At 42.1% G+C, this 17119-nt stretch overlaps 1 protein-coding gene across 5 annotated transcripts in view; it reads left to right on the top strand.

Moving 5' to 3' along the window:
- Positions 1-16058, top strand: part of celsr1a (cadherin EGF LAG seven-pass G-type receptor 1a) — a 95420-nt gene extending 79362 nt beyond the window's left edge. For 2 of the 5 annotated variants that reach the window (XM_087178421.1, XM_087178418.1), the window contains 18 exons: positions 3-212; positions 516-699; positions 791-934; positions 1038-1221; positions 1865-2032; positions 2180-2306; positions 2427-2627; positions 6683-6857; positions 7228-7340; positions 7607-7686; positions 7854-7980; positions 8114-8239; positions 8405-8541; positions 11403-11503; positions 11582-11725; positions 12410-12679; positions 12777-13155; positions 13875-16058. In XM_087178421.1, the coding sequence (XP_087034547.1) occupies positions 3-212; positions 516-699; positions 791-934; positions 1038-1221; positions 1865-2032; positions 2180-2306; positions 2427-2627; positions 6683-6857; positions 7228-7340; positions 7607-7686; positions 7854-7980; positions 8114-8239; positions 8405-8541; positions 11403-11503; positions 11582-11725; positions 12410-12679; positions 12777-13155; positions 13875-13902 (2898 nt within the window). In that variant the 3' untranslated portion in view covers positions 13903-16058. Of the gene's footprint in view, positions 1-2; positions 213-515; positions 700-790; positions 935-1037; positions 1222-1864; positions 2033-2179; positions 2307-2426; positions 2628-6682; positions 6858-7227; positions 7341-7606; positions 7687-7853; positions 7981-8113; positions 8240-8404; positions 8542-11402; positions 11504-11581; positions 11726-12409; positions 12680-12776; positions 13156-13841 lie in introns of all 5 variants that reach the window. The other 3 variants (XM_023422980.1, XM_087178419.1, XM_087178420.1) reach the window with 2 other exon arrangements.
- Positions 16059-17119: the final 1061 nt, after the last annotated feature.

Below are 17119 nucleotides of genomic sequence, written 5' to 3'. Positions count from 1 at the left end.
AGAATGAGGACCTGCGTCGCAACAGTTCAAGGATGGACAGCGAACACTCCAAGACCATCGTGCGTTTGCTTCACAGCGCCACCAACAACACCCCGCAGTACTACGGCAACGACGTGAAGACGGCCGCTCAGCTGCTGAATCAGGTGCTGCAGTATGAGAGCCAGCAGGCGGGATTCGACCTCACTGCCATGAAGGATGCCGAGTTCAATGAGGTAGAAAAGAAAAGCAGCAGGATATAATGATCAACTTTGATTTAAAGACTTTAACAAGATTACAACTTGAATAAATGATTTGAAATCATCTTTAAACTATAATTTAGTGAAGCCCAGTCTGAAACACTGGGAGCACTGGTGGCACACTGCCCTCCACTGGTTGATCCTCACCGGGAAAGCAGCTCTAGTTATCTGACTTCCACCTTTGCTTCATTATCTTATCATCTAGTCTCTTTGATATTCGTGTAATCTTCAACAATACAACATTAAATCTTCATTCCTGTCGTGTTTATCTTTCTTCAGAATTTGGTGCGAGCAGGCAGTGCCATACTGGACCCTGAAAACAAGGAGCACTGGGAGCAGATCCAGAGGACTGAGGGCGGCACGGCGCATCTGCTCCGCAACTTCGAGGACTACGCCAACACGCTGGCGCAGAACGTCAGGAAAACCTACCTGAAACCCTTCACCATTGTCACTGACAACATGAGTGAGTAGAGGAACAGAAATCACACTGTGTGAAAATGGTGCACATCATTACACATCGCGTCATCCTCACAATTTTCCTCTTTGCCCTCTAGTTCTCACAGTGGACTACCTGGATTTGTCGGACCCGGAAAGAGCGACATTCCCTCGGTTCCAGGACATCCAGGAAGCCTACCCCAAAGAGCTTGGGTCCTCTGTCCACTTCCCCCAGTTCAACCTCCGCCCTGAAGGCCACAGAGGTAGCATCACACCACACTAGCTTAACATGTTAAGTAAAATACACCAAGTTGAAACTGCAGCCCAAGTCGGTCAGTTTATCTTTCTATCTCTGTCTAAATCCAGCGGAGCCCACTCCAGCCCCTCCAACCCAGACCGACCCCCCCCTTGAGGAGGAGCACACGGTGTCTGATAGGAGACGCCGACACCTCGAGCCAGCTGCCCCTCTGCCGGTTGCCGTGGTGATAGTGTACAAATCACTGGGAGAACTTCTCCCGGAAAGATATGACCCCGATCGCAGGAGTCTGAGGTAGACTACTGACATCCAATGCACCATTATATGTCGACATACATGCTTTTGTCAGACACTGAACACAAGGGAGTGCAGACCTACTTTCATACATACTTTTCTAGCATTGAATTATGATGTGTAATCCGGTCAAACAGTTGCAAGCAAGGCCTCAAAGCATGAAGAGTGATTTAACACAGGGAAAAAAGAGTGCCCACACCCTATCTGTCTACTGTGCATACTGGTGTGTATATAATTCACAATACCCCCCAACCTCTGAAGAAAACTCTACGTCACATGAAAATATTTAATCTTTAATGTTAATACATGTCATAATATTTATTGTAGGTGTGTTTGATAGAACCAATCTATCACTGCCTGCATGGAGCAATATGAAACTGTGTAGTTATTCAGAAAAAACTGAACATGGAGTCAGAGACTGCTCCGTATCCATACTGTATGTGACAGGAGAGAAAATATTTCCAACATAAGACTGGGAGGTTAACAAAAGGATAAGAGAGAATATGTCCAAATGTAATCAACTTTTGGGTTTGTTATGGTATAATATGATTTCAACATGACCTCCTGCACGTTGCTGTAGCTCAGTGGTTAAAAACTTTAAATTAACTCCAGATCACACTTCCCTTTTTTCTTGTGTTTGCAGACTCCCTAACCGCCCGGTGATCAACACAGCCATAGTGAGCGCCACAGTCCACAGCGAGGGTCCGCCTCTCCCTCTCATCCTGGACCCCCCCATCACCCTGGAGTACACCTTGCTGGAGACAGAGGAGAGGACCAAGCCTGTCTGTGTCTTCTGGAACCACTCCATCGCGTGAGTTGGACTTTACACACATATGTTTGCACACCCAGGAGTTTTTTTTCAGTAGCTCAGAGTCATAATGTTGTTTTTTTTCTTAGCATTGTGCCACGTTACTGATGTCTGTTTTGTGTGTTTGTATGTGTGTGTCGGTGTGTTTAGGATTGGAGGGACAGGCGGCTGGTCCTCTAAAGGCTGTGAGGTGCTGAACAGAAACAACAGCCACATAAGCTGTCAGTGTAATCACCTGACCAGCTTTGCTGTGCTGATGGATATCTCCAAGAGAGAGGTGCTTCATTAAAGTTTTGTCTTTCCAGCCTCATTTATAACAGCCAGCTAAGATTGCTTTATCGCATTAGTTACCTATGTATGGATTTCTGACTCAGTGTCTGAATCGCTCCCCCCACAGCACGGTGATGTTCTCCCCCTGAAGATCGTCACCTACACCACAGTGTCGGTCTCCCTTATCCTTCTCCTCATCACCTTCATCCTATTGTGCCTCTTACGCCGGCTCCGCTCCAACCTCCACGCCATCCATAGGAACCTGGTGGCAGCGCTCTTCTTCTCTGAGCTCGTCTTCCTGCTCGGCATCAACCAGACTGACAACCCGGTGAGTGTATTTTTAGCCCACAGAAAACAGGGTATATGTGCAATGGAGACACTGTGTTGTGCATCTGCAGTATATTGTGACTATTTAAGGCAGTGGTTGGTCTTTTGTCAACCGTGTCAGATCAACTCAAATATCCCTTCATCAGTGCCACCCATCACGGTCCAAATGAGTTCTTTTGAACACATTTTGAATGTTGGATGTTATTTAACACTACTAATTATATTTAAGTGGGTATTGCTATAGTAGTATTTTTAAAAAACAAGATTGTACTTCTACTTTTAGGAGAGGCAAAAGCTAGACATTTCAAATATTATCTAACCCTAACCCATTTACTCATTACATTACTTTTAGCTAACTACTTGAAACTTTATCCGTTACTCTTAGCTTACTTTTAGCTATTTCACCTGTTTATATATTAGTTTTAGCTAACTATTTGAAACATAATCCATTACTTTTAGCTAACTATTTTAACTGTTTACCTTTAGCTTACTATATCAACCATTTTTCTGAACTTTTAGCTAGCTTTGCTACTTGTTTACTAGTTTTCACTAGCACTCTCAGTGTTACAGGTGACTAATTGGATACATTTTTTTTAATCAAATCACAATTTACTGTTGTTTAAAATTAGTCGAGCTACTTTTCAATCTTTCCAGTAACCCCCTGGCACGCAGGTACTTCGGTACTGCTGGTTGGGTATCATTGGTTTAAGCTGTTAAAGGTGTTGTTTGGTGATGTTAAGCAAACACTACAAGCTTGTGACATTTGGGTACAAATTAAACATGAGCCAAGAACAGCACATTTTGTGCAGTCTTTGTCTAAAATGACCTGTTCTGGATTATGCATGGAACAGGAGATGAGGGTGACCAGAAACAAGATAAGAAGAACAACATCCTCACCATATAGATATATACAACACAGACTGCAAATGCATATGATACAGACACACACCGGTTAATGCTTTTCTTATGCTTTAGCATAAGCATTAGCGTGGAGAGAGTAGAAAGATGTCTTGCTCTGATGTTTACTGTATTAAAAACTGCCAGGCATCTTACAATAATTTGTCTGGCCTGCGGGAAGCCATCTAATGGTGTGTTGACAGGGGCTTTAACCTGGCTTAATGGGCCAAGGCTTACCTGTGAGTCTGTCTTTATTTGACAGATTATGTGTTTTGATGCTCAGCTAATAACTGTAATAGTTAGGAATGCGCCGGTTGCCAAAGCTCCATCTAAATATAACCTGTAAGTTGATTTTACTGAACAAAGAGTCCAGTCTGATGTAACTTTGTTACTGTAAATCTCTTTAATTAAAGAGGTGTACGATACAGGCTGAGACAGTGTAGAGTCTGAGGTCTATCTAATGAGTTAAGTGTGTTAAGTTCTTAACCTAGTTTGGAGTTCGGTTGCACGTAGTAACGGCCTAAAACATGTGCGCGCACACACGTTCAGTCATACAGTAAAGGATCAGAAGGTGTGGGAACTCTTTGAAGTCTGCTGACACAGACATTCGGACACGGACACACACACACACACACACACACACACACACACACACACACACACACACCTCCATGGGCCAGTAGTGGAGACATGCTGTGACTGGTACCTGTTTCCAGAAGCAGGCCTCAAGGCAGTAAGCCTTGGCAAAGGTTTCCCAGAACAAGTTCTTAGTTTTCACTTGATAAATCTCCTGCATGTTTGTGGTACAGAAAACATCATTAATCTGTTAACTGACAGGTAATCCTACTATATTTATGTAATGAGATTTGGAAAGCTGATATCCTTCATAGGTTCTGGGGAGACATCAGGACAGATTTAAAAACAAGCAGAGTTTAGGTGTAAAGATTTTTGAAAATGTGACAAGTACCTTCGTAAGTGATGTGGATGCTACATTAGTTATATATCAGAGTATCGTTATTGTTGTCATTAATCTCAGTTCATCAGATTTTCTTTTTTGCCAACACTTAGTTTGACACATATTGAGGCGTTTAGCCTTCCTTAGCTATCTGTTCACTTTCAAGTCTTCAAAATGAAAGATGTTCAAAGTAAGATTGTATGTATTGTGATGTTTGTTGAACAGAAGCCGTTGTAGCCACAAGTGACAGTTATTAGATGGTGTAAAATGTTGTGAAGAAAACAATAAGCTACTGGTCACCCCAGACCAAGTAGCGTCACAGCAGGAAAACACCTGACTGTATCAAACCGAGCAGTGGTGTATTTTATTGCGTATGAATACTACTATTTAAAGGAAGAATGTGTTATGTCTTCTTAGTTAAAAAGTTACACAGTCTCACTTTAAGATGAATGTGTCAGCTCTCACTAGTCTGGCTAAACCAGATGTTTACAATATTATGCAAAGACATCAGAAGATCGTCAGGTCCAACTGGCAGTCCTGAAACACCGTGGTGGGTAGTAAATGCCATCACCCAGCCGTCAACCAGATGTAAATTTTGGCTCTGACCATCAGAGTGGAAAGAAATCCGGGATTAACATCAAATCACTTCAGGTTGTCCAAACTTTATATCACAATCTTTCACTGGACTGAAATGTTACTACAGCAACGTTTTTTGCCGTATAGCTCAAGTGTGGGACACAAAGAAGACCAAATATATCTACCCAACATTGAAATTCTTCCAAGACAGTTCTTTCAACAAAAAAAAAAAAAAAAAGAAGGAAAGAACTTAACAGTAACGATTAAAAAATGAAAAAGTACAAACTCATATCCCCTAAAAAAAGATCCGCTAAACATTTCAACATCCCCTCCACATTTGGACAAATCTACAAAACTGAAAATGTTGTGAATATGAAAGCAAAGACGCCCAGTTACAACAGTCTCTGACCAATTAGAGGTCCTCCTCTAATCTACAGTATCAATCAGATTTGATGCCTTTGATTCAGCTTCAATCATGGGTGTCTTGTCTTTTTTCTTGTAGAAATGTTCTGAGTCACTGTGTTTTGACTGGGATGAGGTCGACTTGCACACAGACTAATCACACGCTGCGTTATCTGCTTTTTAATCAGAATTTTTGTTGAGTGCAGAAGTCAAATGTTGAGGGTGTTTTAAAAAACAGAAAGAGAGAGTTTAATCTGTGTTTGTTTTTTTAACCATCTCTAAATTCAGAGACTGTTTGTTCTGCAGTGTTTGTGTGCAGCGTGCGTGCGTGTGTGCGTGCGTGCGTGCGTGCGTGTGTCAGAACTGTGGAATGCTGTCAGTGTATGCCGAGGGCCATCTGCAGAATGATTTATAACCCTGTCAATGTAGTCTCTTTCTATCTCTCTCTCTCTGCTTCTGATCTCCACAGTCATACACAGCATTACTAAAATATAGTATCTCACCTGCTGGGACATTCCCTAACACACCGCATTCCTCTATTACAGCAGCAGCAGACATGGAAATAGGGTGGAAAGGAGGTATAGGAATGTGCGTTACTGCATTTCATAAACTGGTGAAATTTGTCATGAAAAAATTTGTCACTAGTGAAGAAAATATTGATTATTTTCAATATGAATTCATCACTTAATTACTTTTTTGAGAAATTGATTAGTTACTGAGTCTATAAAATGCCAGAAAAATTAAAAAATTCCCATCACAGTATCCTGCAGGCTTAAGTGACATTTTCAAATCACACACATCTGCCCAACAGTAACATTTGATTTACGAGGACATAAAACAGAGAGAAACAGCAAATCTTCACATTCAAGAGGCCGACAACCTGACTTTTTTGTGGCTGTTTTAGTAATAAATGACTTAAGTGATGATTACAGTTGTCAAAACGTTGTCCCATAATGTTTTGTCTGTCGATTAATCGAGCAGGTAAAATATTTTTAATTGATAAAAAGGATGGACATCACACAGATGGATGGAATTAGTTGTGTTCAAGTGAGAAAGTCGCTGAGGAGGAAGGTTCATTAGTAGCAGGGTTGATGAGAGGACAAACGTGGTTTAAAAAAAAAAACCAAGGCTGCCTTTCTGGATTTTCATATGGGTTCCATCAAAATGTCGACTCATACTGACAGATTTCTGTCTCTTCTCCCTCTCTCCGTCTTATCTCCCTCCAGTTTGTGTGTACAGTGATCGCCATCCTCCTCCATTACTTCTACATGTGCACCTTTGCCTGGATGTTTGTGGAGGGGCTGCATATCTACCGCATGCTGACCGAGCTGCGCAACATCAACCACGGCCACATGAGGTTCTACTACGCCATGGGCTGGGGCATACCGGCTATCATCACTGGTGAGACACACACACACACACACACACACACACTTACACAAGTTGAGAAACAGGGCAATTGAAGATGGCAGATTGTCAGGTTGATTCATGCTGAAACTCATATCTTCCGAAGAGGCTGTGATCCTCGTGGGAAAATGATTGAACAAGAGACAGAGGGAAAAATAATTGTAGAGACAGATACAGTATATCTTGCCTTGATTTGGATATCCTATATGTCCTATATGGGACAAGAGTGGCATGAATTTCATCATTTTTTTCTATTACTAAGGGTAAAAAATCAAGGAAAAAAAATGTATTTGAACTGAAAACTGTTTGTTGCAGAACGTTTGCCTTGACATCATTTTGTGTGTTTATGTGTTTGTGTGTGTAGGTCTGGCAGTGGGTCTTGACCCTCAGGGATATGGGAACCCAGATTTCTGTTGGCTTTCCGTCCACGACACACTCATCTGGAGCTTCGCAGGACCCATCTTTGTAGTCGTCCTGGTGTGTGCATGAATTAAACTAGTCCACAGAACATTCAGACATCTGCAGCTGAAAACACACCACGAACTTCCAAAGCGTCAACTGTCACTGACTCATTTGAAATTAGACGTGATTTGAAATGCATCTGCGGTGCAGCGACGTGGTTAACCACCGTAGTCAAACATGCATGAGTTCACAGTTGCGAGACACTCACAAATGGATAAAACTGTGTGTATCAAAGTGAAATTAAATGGGAAAAAATACTAACCTTCTCTCTCTCTCTGTAGGTGAACATAGTGATCTTCGTCCTTGCTGCGAAGGCTTCCTGTGGGCGCCGGCAGAAGGCTGTGGAGAAGTCGGGAGCTATGTAGGTTTCACTGTCACAGTAACGATTCCACGAGGAGCACAACATCCAAATGTTCATCTAACTTTCACATTTCCGTTTTGAAATGGGCAACAGTGTTACGTGATAATCAGCATCAATGTAGTGAGTGTATGTCTGGATAACGTGTGTGTGTGTGTTTCACTACTCAGTCCCGCACTTCGAATGGCCTTCCTCCTGTTGCTACTCATCAGCGCCACCTGGCTGCTCGGCCTAATGGCAGTCAACAGCGACGTCATGACTTTCCACTACCTTTTCGCTGTCTTCAGTTGTCTCCAGGTAACTCAATCTTAATGCTGACTTTTTATTAAGATCTAAGAGCTATGTGATTAGGTTTAAGGCTCATTGTTTAAGCTTTGTCATCATTACTCCGCTGTTATAATACATAATATCTGGTTCCCTTTCTGCACAGGGAGTCTTCATCTTCTTCTTCCACGTGGTCTTCAACAAAGAGGCGAGGAAGAACCTCAAGAATGTCCTCACAGGGAAGAAGAGCGTACCAGACGAGTCCAGCACCACAAGGGCGTCGTTGCTCACAGTGAGTGAACAGACACACGTATATCTCCTCACATTTTGTTTCCTAATTATTTTCTGCTTCTTTTTAAGGTATTACGTTCTTTGTCTTTTGTGTAATCATTGTAATTGTGTTTTTCTATTTTCACTAAAAAGTTGAAAATCCAATAATTTATCCCTCCATCTTCAGCGTTCCCTCAACTGCAACAACACGTACACAGAAGACGGCCCGTTGTACCGCTCGGGCATCGGAGAGTCCACCGTCTCCCTGGATAGTACGCTCAGGTCAGCTAAGAGCCGCAGCAGCTACCTGGCTTACACACTCAGGTACAACACGTTCACTGACTGCATGGCTGCTATTACTACACTGCTGCATGGCGAGTGTCTGTACGTGTGTTTGTCTGGACCATCCTCTTTAAACTTTTTCTGTCTCTTGTCTTTCTTTGTCATCCTCCCAGCATGTCTGCTAACTCAAACATACTAACACACCCCAAGCCCCTAATTGATATACATACTCACACACACACACACACACACACACACACACACACACACACACTTGACAGTCACTCCCTGTCACCCTGTCCTTATTCTAAGTCTTATACAAAGCTGAGGATAAGTAAGGTTTCTGGGTTTCTCTAAACTTTGAGGGTATTGCTTTCTTTGCTACCGTACATGAATGCTGCTGCATAATGGCACCTGCATTGTACAGTACCTCTGCTTGCATGAAAGACCAAGCTGAGCTTTGCCGGCGCATGGCTTTGATGCAAAACCCCAAACTGACAAACACATACCAACTCTCACAGATATCCAGGCAAAGGAACACAATACCCACTGTAGATCCATCCACATTATTCATCCATACTGTTATGCTGTTGTGTTTTGTATGCATTCACAGATTAAACGGATAACTTTGTTCATGTGAAGTTTGATTTGATACATTGTGATGTTGAAGTGTACCTTTCATGACATGAGGACTAGGGAATGCAAGAACGGTAAAACGAGATCAAACTGTCAGAGTGCAGTGAAACATCGTGCTTAAATTTGAATAAATTAATTTTAATATGATATAGCTTCAAAGCACTGAAATAGATAGATTCCCAGTATACACTCAAAACACTTTCAACAAATACATTATATCCTTGATGAAGGAGCAGTTTACTGCAGGGCTGTTTGCATTACACTGCATTAGTTAAAGCTAGCTACACCTTGCCGAAACTCGGAAAAGTAAGAGGGCTTATTGGAGTTTAAGATGTTAAGTGAAAAAAAGCTATATATATATCACATTGTGTCCACTGCTCTGTGTTAGCTCTTTAGCATATACCACATAGACTACTAGTAATATCTAAGATCTAAGAAAACTTGAAGTAGCTGTACAATACTGAAAAATCTTAAAAAATTGGTCTTTGATAAGTGATAAGTGATGTGAGATCTTGCATACCAGCCAGATATGCAGTTTTTCTGATGTACATAGTTTTTTTAATGTATGGTTGTCAAATCAAATCTTGAATGAAGTAGATTCTTTTCAGCAAGTTTTAACATGTATGCATCTAAACTCCTTTCTTACTATTACTATACACAGTTTCAACAGACACTTAGTAAACTGGGTTGGTTTTAGCTAGGTACACCTGGCCGAAGCTAATGCAGTTTTAGTTAGGTTTATAAAGAGGTGTAAGTGTAGCTGATGTAGCATTGTGCATGATGCTAAATCAGCTTTGTATTACTGGCAATATATTTTAGCAATATCTACTCAACATCTACAATATCTATTTTGTGTGTTATATGCTGTGAACTTTTGGCATTAGAACGATACATCAAAATATTATGTTATGTAATCTGACAGTTACATAAAATACGTTGTACTATGTCTTTCTTTTACTATATGAAGCAGCTTTTAGGTAAGGTTAAAAGTTTGCCAAAATCCATTGAGTTGAGTAAATTTTTTTAGCATGTATAAATCTTCATTCCTTTTTACTTAATAAGCATGGAGCGTTTGAGCAACAGGACAAGTGTATTCCTGATTAACCTTTAAAAAGTTGACATTTTGAGATATATCTCTCCCAAGATAGAGACGCTTTTCATCTCTGGCTAATCTCACCTGCGTGTGACTATCAGAGGCAGGTTTTCATTGCAGTGGAGTGGTATTACATATACCTGGTGTTTTACAGAGTTTTACAGAATCGGGGTTAGGTCTGACTGTACGCCTCGACTCGTAAAGCTGTCATCTGGGTAATGCGAACTAACACTAGGGTCAATGAGAGCAAAAACGCTAGCGGGGAGCAATGCGGCGTGCCGCCTTTGCGAGACAGATGGGTTAGAGCAAGGGAAGAGGGGAGAAATAGAAGGAGACAGGAGAGAGAGATGGGGAAAAAGAGAAAAAAGAGAAGGACAGGAAACATACGAAAGGAGGGAGATGGGACTGTACCTGTTGGAGGAGGGAATCTAATACAGACATACGTATCCCTCTTCCCTGTGGCTGTTGGCATGTTTTCAGCTGCTTCCAGAAGATTCTCTTAGATCAGCCATCAGACAGGTCAGAGTCTCCAGTAGCATTTTTGCCCTCCAGCCAACATCTCAATACAACTTGGAATAAACAGCTGCGAGAGGAGAGGAGAGGAGAGGAGAGGAGAGGAGAGGAGAGGAGAGGAGAGGAGAGGAGAGGAGGAATGATTGAGTAACTTCATCCACTTATTTTTAAATCAATGATGTATCAAATTAGGGAATAAATGACAAAAGCTGCAAGTTTTTTAATATCAGCCGATTGTGTGTTTGACTGACACTCAAATATTTGTGGTTGTTTAATATATTTGTAGCATAAATAGATTAAAACAGATAATGGTGCAGGTCTAACACATTCACCTCAATTTTCCATCAATGGTAGATGTGTTTTTCTGTTTTCTGTGATGATCAAGCCGCCAGTTTATTGACTTTGTTGCAAGTACAGCTAAACCACATTTTATTATTTGTTCTAGTCTTTGTTGAAGCTATCAACAGAGGCAAATGTTTTGTAATGAGAGATTGTACATCAGTTGTCTCAAGTTTGGGCTTGAATTAATTCCTAGCGACGCTGTACTCCCCCCTCGCTGTCTCCCCCCCTACCTCAACTCTACTTTTCCACTCCCACTTCTCTCTCGCTTCCCTGTCCTCCTCTCTCGTCCTCCCTGCTGTATCTGTCTTTATCTATGAAGGGAGGAGTCTGGCCAGAAGCCCAGTGTCTCTTCAGGAACAGCTAAAGGACACACAGATCTGGATGGACCTCTGTTCCACCGAAACGGCACCAAGGGAGACGGTGAGTTTACTTTAGCTTTTCATGCGTCAGTATCAGGTATTAAGTTACTCCACTAACTTCCCTCCTTGTTCCCATCAGACTCTGACTCAGACAGTGAGCTGTCAGTGGATGAACACAGCTCCTCCTACGCCTCCTCCCACTCCTCCGACAGCGAGGACGACGACATCGACGTCAAGCCCAAGTGGAACAACGAGAGGCAGCCCATTCACAGCACACCTAAAAGTATGTACACGGTCCAACTGAGCCTGTACCAATCTGAGACACTTAAGTTGTCCATTACATGCTACATGCTAACATACTTTTTACTCCACTACTTCAATTTGACATCTATATTTACTTTTCAGATTAACTTTTCCATAGAAAGCTTGATATGAATATGAATGAACCTGATTAAATTCCTCCAAAGCACATAAAGTAGTGTGTCAGTGTCAGAGTCGAGTTCCTATTACCTGAGTCCAGGTCATCAAGGTTGAGTCTGAGTCCACGTCCAGGATGGGCTCCAGTGCTCCACTCCACAGTCAAAGAGCTGAAAGGTCTACATTTAATACAAAATATACAGCAGTCTTGCAGGATTTGCAGCAGGAAGTTAATTTACTGTGGGACATAACACGCACACACTACTTAGACGTGAACGGTGTTTTTGAAATGAATAATAAAAATTAAATAATGTTACAGTGTCAATGTAGCGATCAAAAATAATATGACAAATTATTATAGACTTCTACTACAAAGAAACTAACAGAAAAAAGTCAGTCCAAGTCTCCAACTTCCAAGTGTGAATGCAGTCAGTGCCCAAGTCCGAGGTACAACCTTGCTGCTACAGTACCACAACAGGAGAATCTGAGTGGAATCTTGTTTTAATATTGCTACTTCAAATTTGTCTTGTCCACCCCCCCCCCCCATCAGTGGAGTCAGTGCCCAATCACATGAAGCCTTACTGGCCAACGGAGGCCACCACAGCCAGTGACAGCGAGGATCCCGGCGGGGCAGAGAGGCTGAGGGTGGAGACCAAGGTGAATGTGGAGCTGCACCCGGAAAATAAGCTTAACCATATCGGAGAAAGAGAGAGGGAGATGCTCCAGGAGAGAGACAGACAGACACCCAGTAATGCTAAAGACACAGCGCACCCTAGTCAACCCAACAGCAACAGCAACCATCAACCAGAGCAGAGAAAAGGTAAGAAGAGAATTCAATTGAATTAAATCAAATTCAATCAAATGAATGAATGAATATTATTTGATTTACACTGGGATAAATTATTTGTCCGACGCAGGTATCTTAAAGAACAAGATCAGCTATCCTCCGCCACTCACCGACAAGAACATGAAGAACCGTCTGAGGGAGAAGCTGAGCGACTACAACTCCCCCACCATCACCTCCCCTCCCCCCAACAACAACAACAGCACCTCCTCCCCGCCCCTTTCCTCCATCAACATCATGACCCCTTCGTCACGTCCACCCTCACTGGCCTCCAACGATGGGGGTCGCCCCAGCAACCATGACAACAGCTCCCTCATCAAGCCGCCCGTCGCTCCGCGGCCGCAGATTCCCGCCGGGCCCCCGCCGGCAGGAATCTACCGGGAGACCAACGGGGGAATGGCCATGCACTTGAAGTCAGGGACAGTCAACGGAGGCAACGAGTCAGACTCAGAGTAAGTAGTCATTGAGGGAATGCTGGCACGACATCTTTCTTTGTCCTAATAAAAACATCATTAATAATGAAGTTAATTTGATAGCACAAATTAATGAATGATGCATCATCCCGTCATTTAATCATGTGATTTGAATCACTTAAAAAAAAAAAGATTCAAGATCAATCAGAGTTTGACAAAAAACCTTGTCCGCAACCATACAGCTAGATGACATGTTGGTTGACTATTATGTTAACTGATGCAACAATGCATGAGTCATAATAGGTAGTTCCACATTTTGAGAAATATACTTTGTTTTCTTGCTGAGACTTAGATGAAAAGATTGATACCACTCTCATGTCTGTACGCTAAATATGAAGCCACCATCATTAGCGGGGCTTAGCTTAGCTTAGCTTCATGTGTAGCATACAGGCATGAACATGGTCTCAGTCTTCTTATCTAACTTAAGGCAATAAAGCAAATAAGCATATTACCCAAACTGTCAACCTGTTCCTTTCACTAAAGCATGAAATAATATGATCACCCTGCTTCAATGCTGCATGATGACTCCCTCCACCCCTGCATTCATTTTTATATTGCATGTTTTCACCTTCCTTCCTCTCTCCTCGCATCCTCCCTCCCTGCATCCACCCCCCCTCCACCCCCCATCCCTCCTCTTTCCCTCCCTCCATTTCTTCCGCTAACAGTGGCAGTAACGAGACTTCGATCTGACCTGTTAGGAAAACCCAGACCAGCCTGCCCTTGTGAGAGGAGGAGCAAGCGGGAGAAAAACCGCTGGGGGAAGAGAGCCTAGAGCGAGGGGAATGAAATGAAAAGAAAAAGATGGAGGGGTGCTGAAGATTGGGCTCACGCCTGATCCGTCCATCCAGCCCTCCTCTGGTGTTCCCTCTCTCTCTGGAGAGCAGTATTAATTGCAGACTTTAAGACTGCAGGGGACAAGAAAATAAGCAGAGATACTGAAAAGATGTGAGAAATAATAAAGGGAATGCTGTGTTGGACTGTACCAAGAGAGGACGACATGGAGCCATGTGTGCCAAAACCACTAAAGGAAATGGAGAGGAGAGTCAGAAGATGAAGAATGCCCCCAGAATGCATTGCAAGCCCCAAAATGATCACGGTTATGAGGGGTCGTTATGTCGTTTTCCAACGGGTACAGTTAGGAAAGCAGGACGATACTTTCGGACAGCTTCTTTCTCATGGAGAAAAGCAGATGTATAACCACTGTGCATGAACCTATACAAGCTGGTACAGTCTCATTTGTAGTCCAAAAGGATTTCAAGGACTACATGTCCCTTAAAGCGTCATCAGACATAAACCTGTCACAAGCTGTTCCCACTGACTTTTGGACACTTCCAACCCGTTGATACCGAACGGCGCTATCACACACCAAGTGCTCTTTTCTTCTTCTTTTTTTTTTTTAACTCAAAGAAAGGCTACCGCAGCCTCTCGATGCAGTGCATTTAGAGTGTAATTAATGTGTAGATATTGTTAAAGGTGAAGAAGAAATGATCTATTTTGTATTTCAGCTGTAGCAAGGAACTAAAAATCGTTTGCCTGTGTTGCGTTGGGATTGTGAAAATCACTTGATATGCTGGTTTAATCGACTGAGAACAATAATCTGTGCCTTCATCCTGGATTGAGGCCTTACACATGAAAACACACACACACACACACACACACACACACACTCACACACACTCACTCACACACACATATTGTATTAGCCCGTACTGGGGTTTCAGATGATGTAACACACTGTCTGGCGCATACACAGACATAACAGATGCAAGGCTGTTATGTGTGTGTGTGTGTGGTCGTCCCAAGTGCGTGCACACACAGTAGGGCCTAAATGAACATTAATTATTTGGAATGGAGGGAAATCCCCCCTCTATTGAAAACTCAGTTCGAGCACTATGAACCTGAAGCCTTCTTTTCCAGTGTCCATCCTGCCTGTTCGTTCAATGCAGCACATATTCCTGGTTACCAAAGTCATGAAATACAGTAAATGTGCAGAGTAGAGTTGGGGTCAGTTCGCTTTTATTTCAGTTTCATTCCAAAATTAACACAAAAAATGTCATTCAAATTTGTGACATCAAAGTCAAGCACAGAGTTAGAGGATCAATGTCATGTTTTTTCCTTTTTTTTTTTTTTAAATGGTGCTATTTGTAAGTTTTGCTAGATACATGGCTAGCGTTAGCATTAACGGCTTACTTACCACTCTAAAAGAAACGGTGCAAGTTCAGCATCCTTTACTCGCCGAGAGCTGTGTCCATCGGTGGAAAGCAACGCCAATGTTAACTCTAGTCTCTATCACATCTTTACCTCTACTGAAGTTAGCACGCTAACCAAGTAGCCCCGGCCCGGCTCGTCACTTTCAGATAGCGACTCACCGTAGCCTCCAATCTGCCCTGAAGACATGGGAGAAGAAGGTTGAAGCGATTGTGAAGTGACAATCACCAATCACCCACAATCCACCCTTTCCCGGTAAGAAACCACATGCAGCCACATAGAAAACTTCCAAATAGCCCCTTTAATCCTGAACGGATATAAATTAACCCTTTAATATGAATAAAAAGATTTTTTTTAATTACTGGATTTCTGAATCTGAATTCAAAGTGAAAATGACACTAGCTCCAATGCATTTTTCAGCTCGTAAAAGGCAACTTAAAGTCTGGTTTACCACTCACCACTGAATGCCTTTGTACCATATATACTGTACACCCCCAGTGTTTTGCCCTCATGCAGTCAATGCTGCCGATAAATGTCCTTGTGTTTTTTTTATTGATCCGTGACACTGGAAATGTTTTGTAACATAATGTATATTTATTTTTTATGGTTTTAAGACACTGGAAAGAAAAGATGATTGTGACTGTAAAATTAAAGATGACATGATGAATTTGTAACCGTGTTGTAGCCTTTATATGTCTTTTGGCTGGAAGGAAGCGTGGGTGAGCTCAAACTTGTTCGCATCCCAAGGAAAATTAGGTAACAACAAGTGATGAGTAATAGAAATGGTTACTCACCCATTTTATAGTTTTAAAGTTGGTAATCACTTGTTGGGGAAGTGTTGGCAGCCTGGCTGCTACGGAGATGCTGCAACATGATTGATGTATTTTTGTCTTTTGAAACGCTGAATATGGAGAGTTTCCAGATCCCATGCTCTCAACTGGCCTTACTTGCAGCATTTCTAGAGAAAGTCAATCTAGAACAATTTCTGTTCAGATGCATTATCCCAGAAAGCACCTCTGGAAAACTGCTGATTTCTTTTTACCAAAACAACCATATATAAAATTTTCATCCTTATGTAAACAGTACAATTTTAAGGAGACTGAATGTACAACAGCCACATTCATTCAAAAATCTATTTTAAAGACACAGGATACCTTTTTTAATCAGCTTCATACCATGACAGATGGGATACGACATTCTTCTCATGATCTTCTGGCTGGTTTGAAGGGGGCGGGGCTCAACAGGAAAAAGGTGATGTCAAGTATTTCCGTGAACCAATCAGAATTCTTGTGAATCAACCTATGATTACAGATGGTGGACTTTTTGTGTATGTTGCCAGGGCACTGTCGTCAAGTCTGGTCAAACTAAAACCCACACATTTCTCAAAAAGCAGATTACCTGAGTTTTGGAGTTTTAAACTCATGAATATTTAATTTTTTATCGAGGAAAACTTTATATTTGAATCCAGGTTTTCAGGGGCTTTAATGCTAATGCTAAAGCAGGTAAAGAATAATCCTGTAGATAAGGAGGAAGGACGGAGGGACAGATAAATCCACAGAAAGCCGGAAAGAATTCAACAGATATGACTGTTTTCAAACAGAGGTTCACCCTGGAGGGCTGTGCCTGCTATGGAGATGATGTCCATACAAGGTAATATGTAAGGAGAGCAGTTTATCTTAAGTGTGATCAGTGCCCGGTGCACTATCAGACACCTGAGTAAACCTATAGTGTAAAG

Source organism: Seriola lalandi, unplaced genomic scaffold (assembly GCF_002814215.2).
Source record: "Seriola lalandi dorsalis isolate HSWRI2012SDOR001 ecotype SW California unplaced genomic scaffold, Sedor1 jcf7180002054688, whole genome shotgun sequence".
Lineage (NCBI taxonomy): Eukaryota > Metazoa > Chordata > Actinopteri > Carangiformes > Carangidae > Seriola > Seriola lalandi.
The sequence above is the reverse complement of the archived record's forward strand: the minus strand, read 5'-3'. Positions and strand labels throughout refer to the sequence as shown.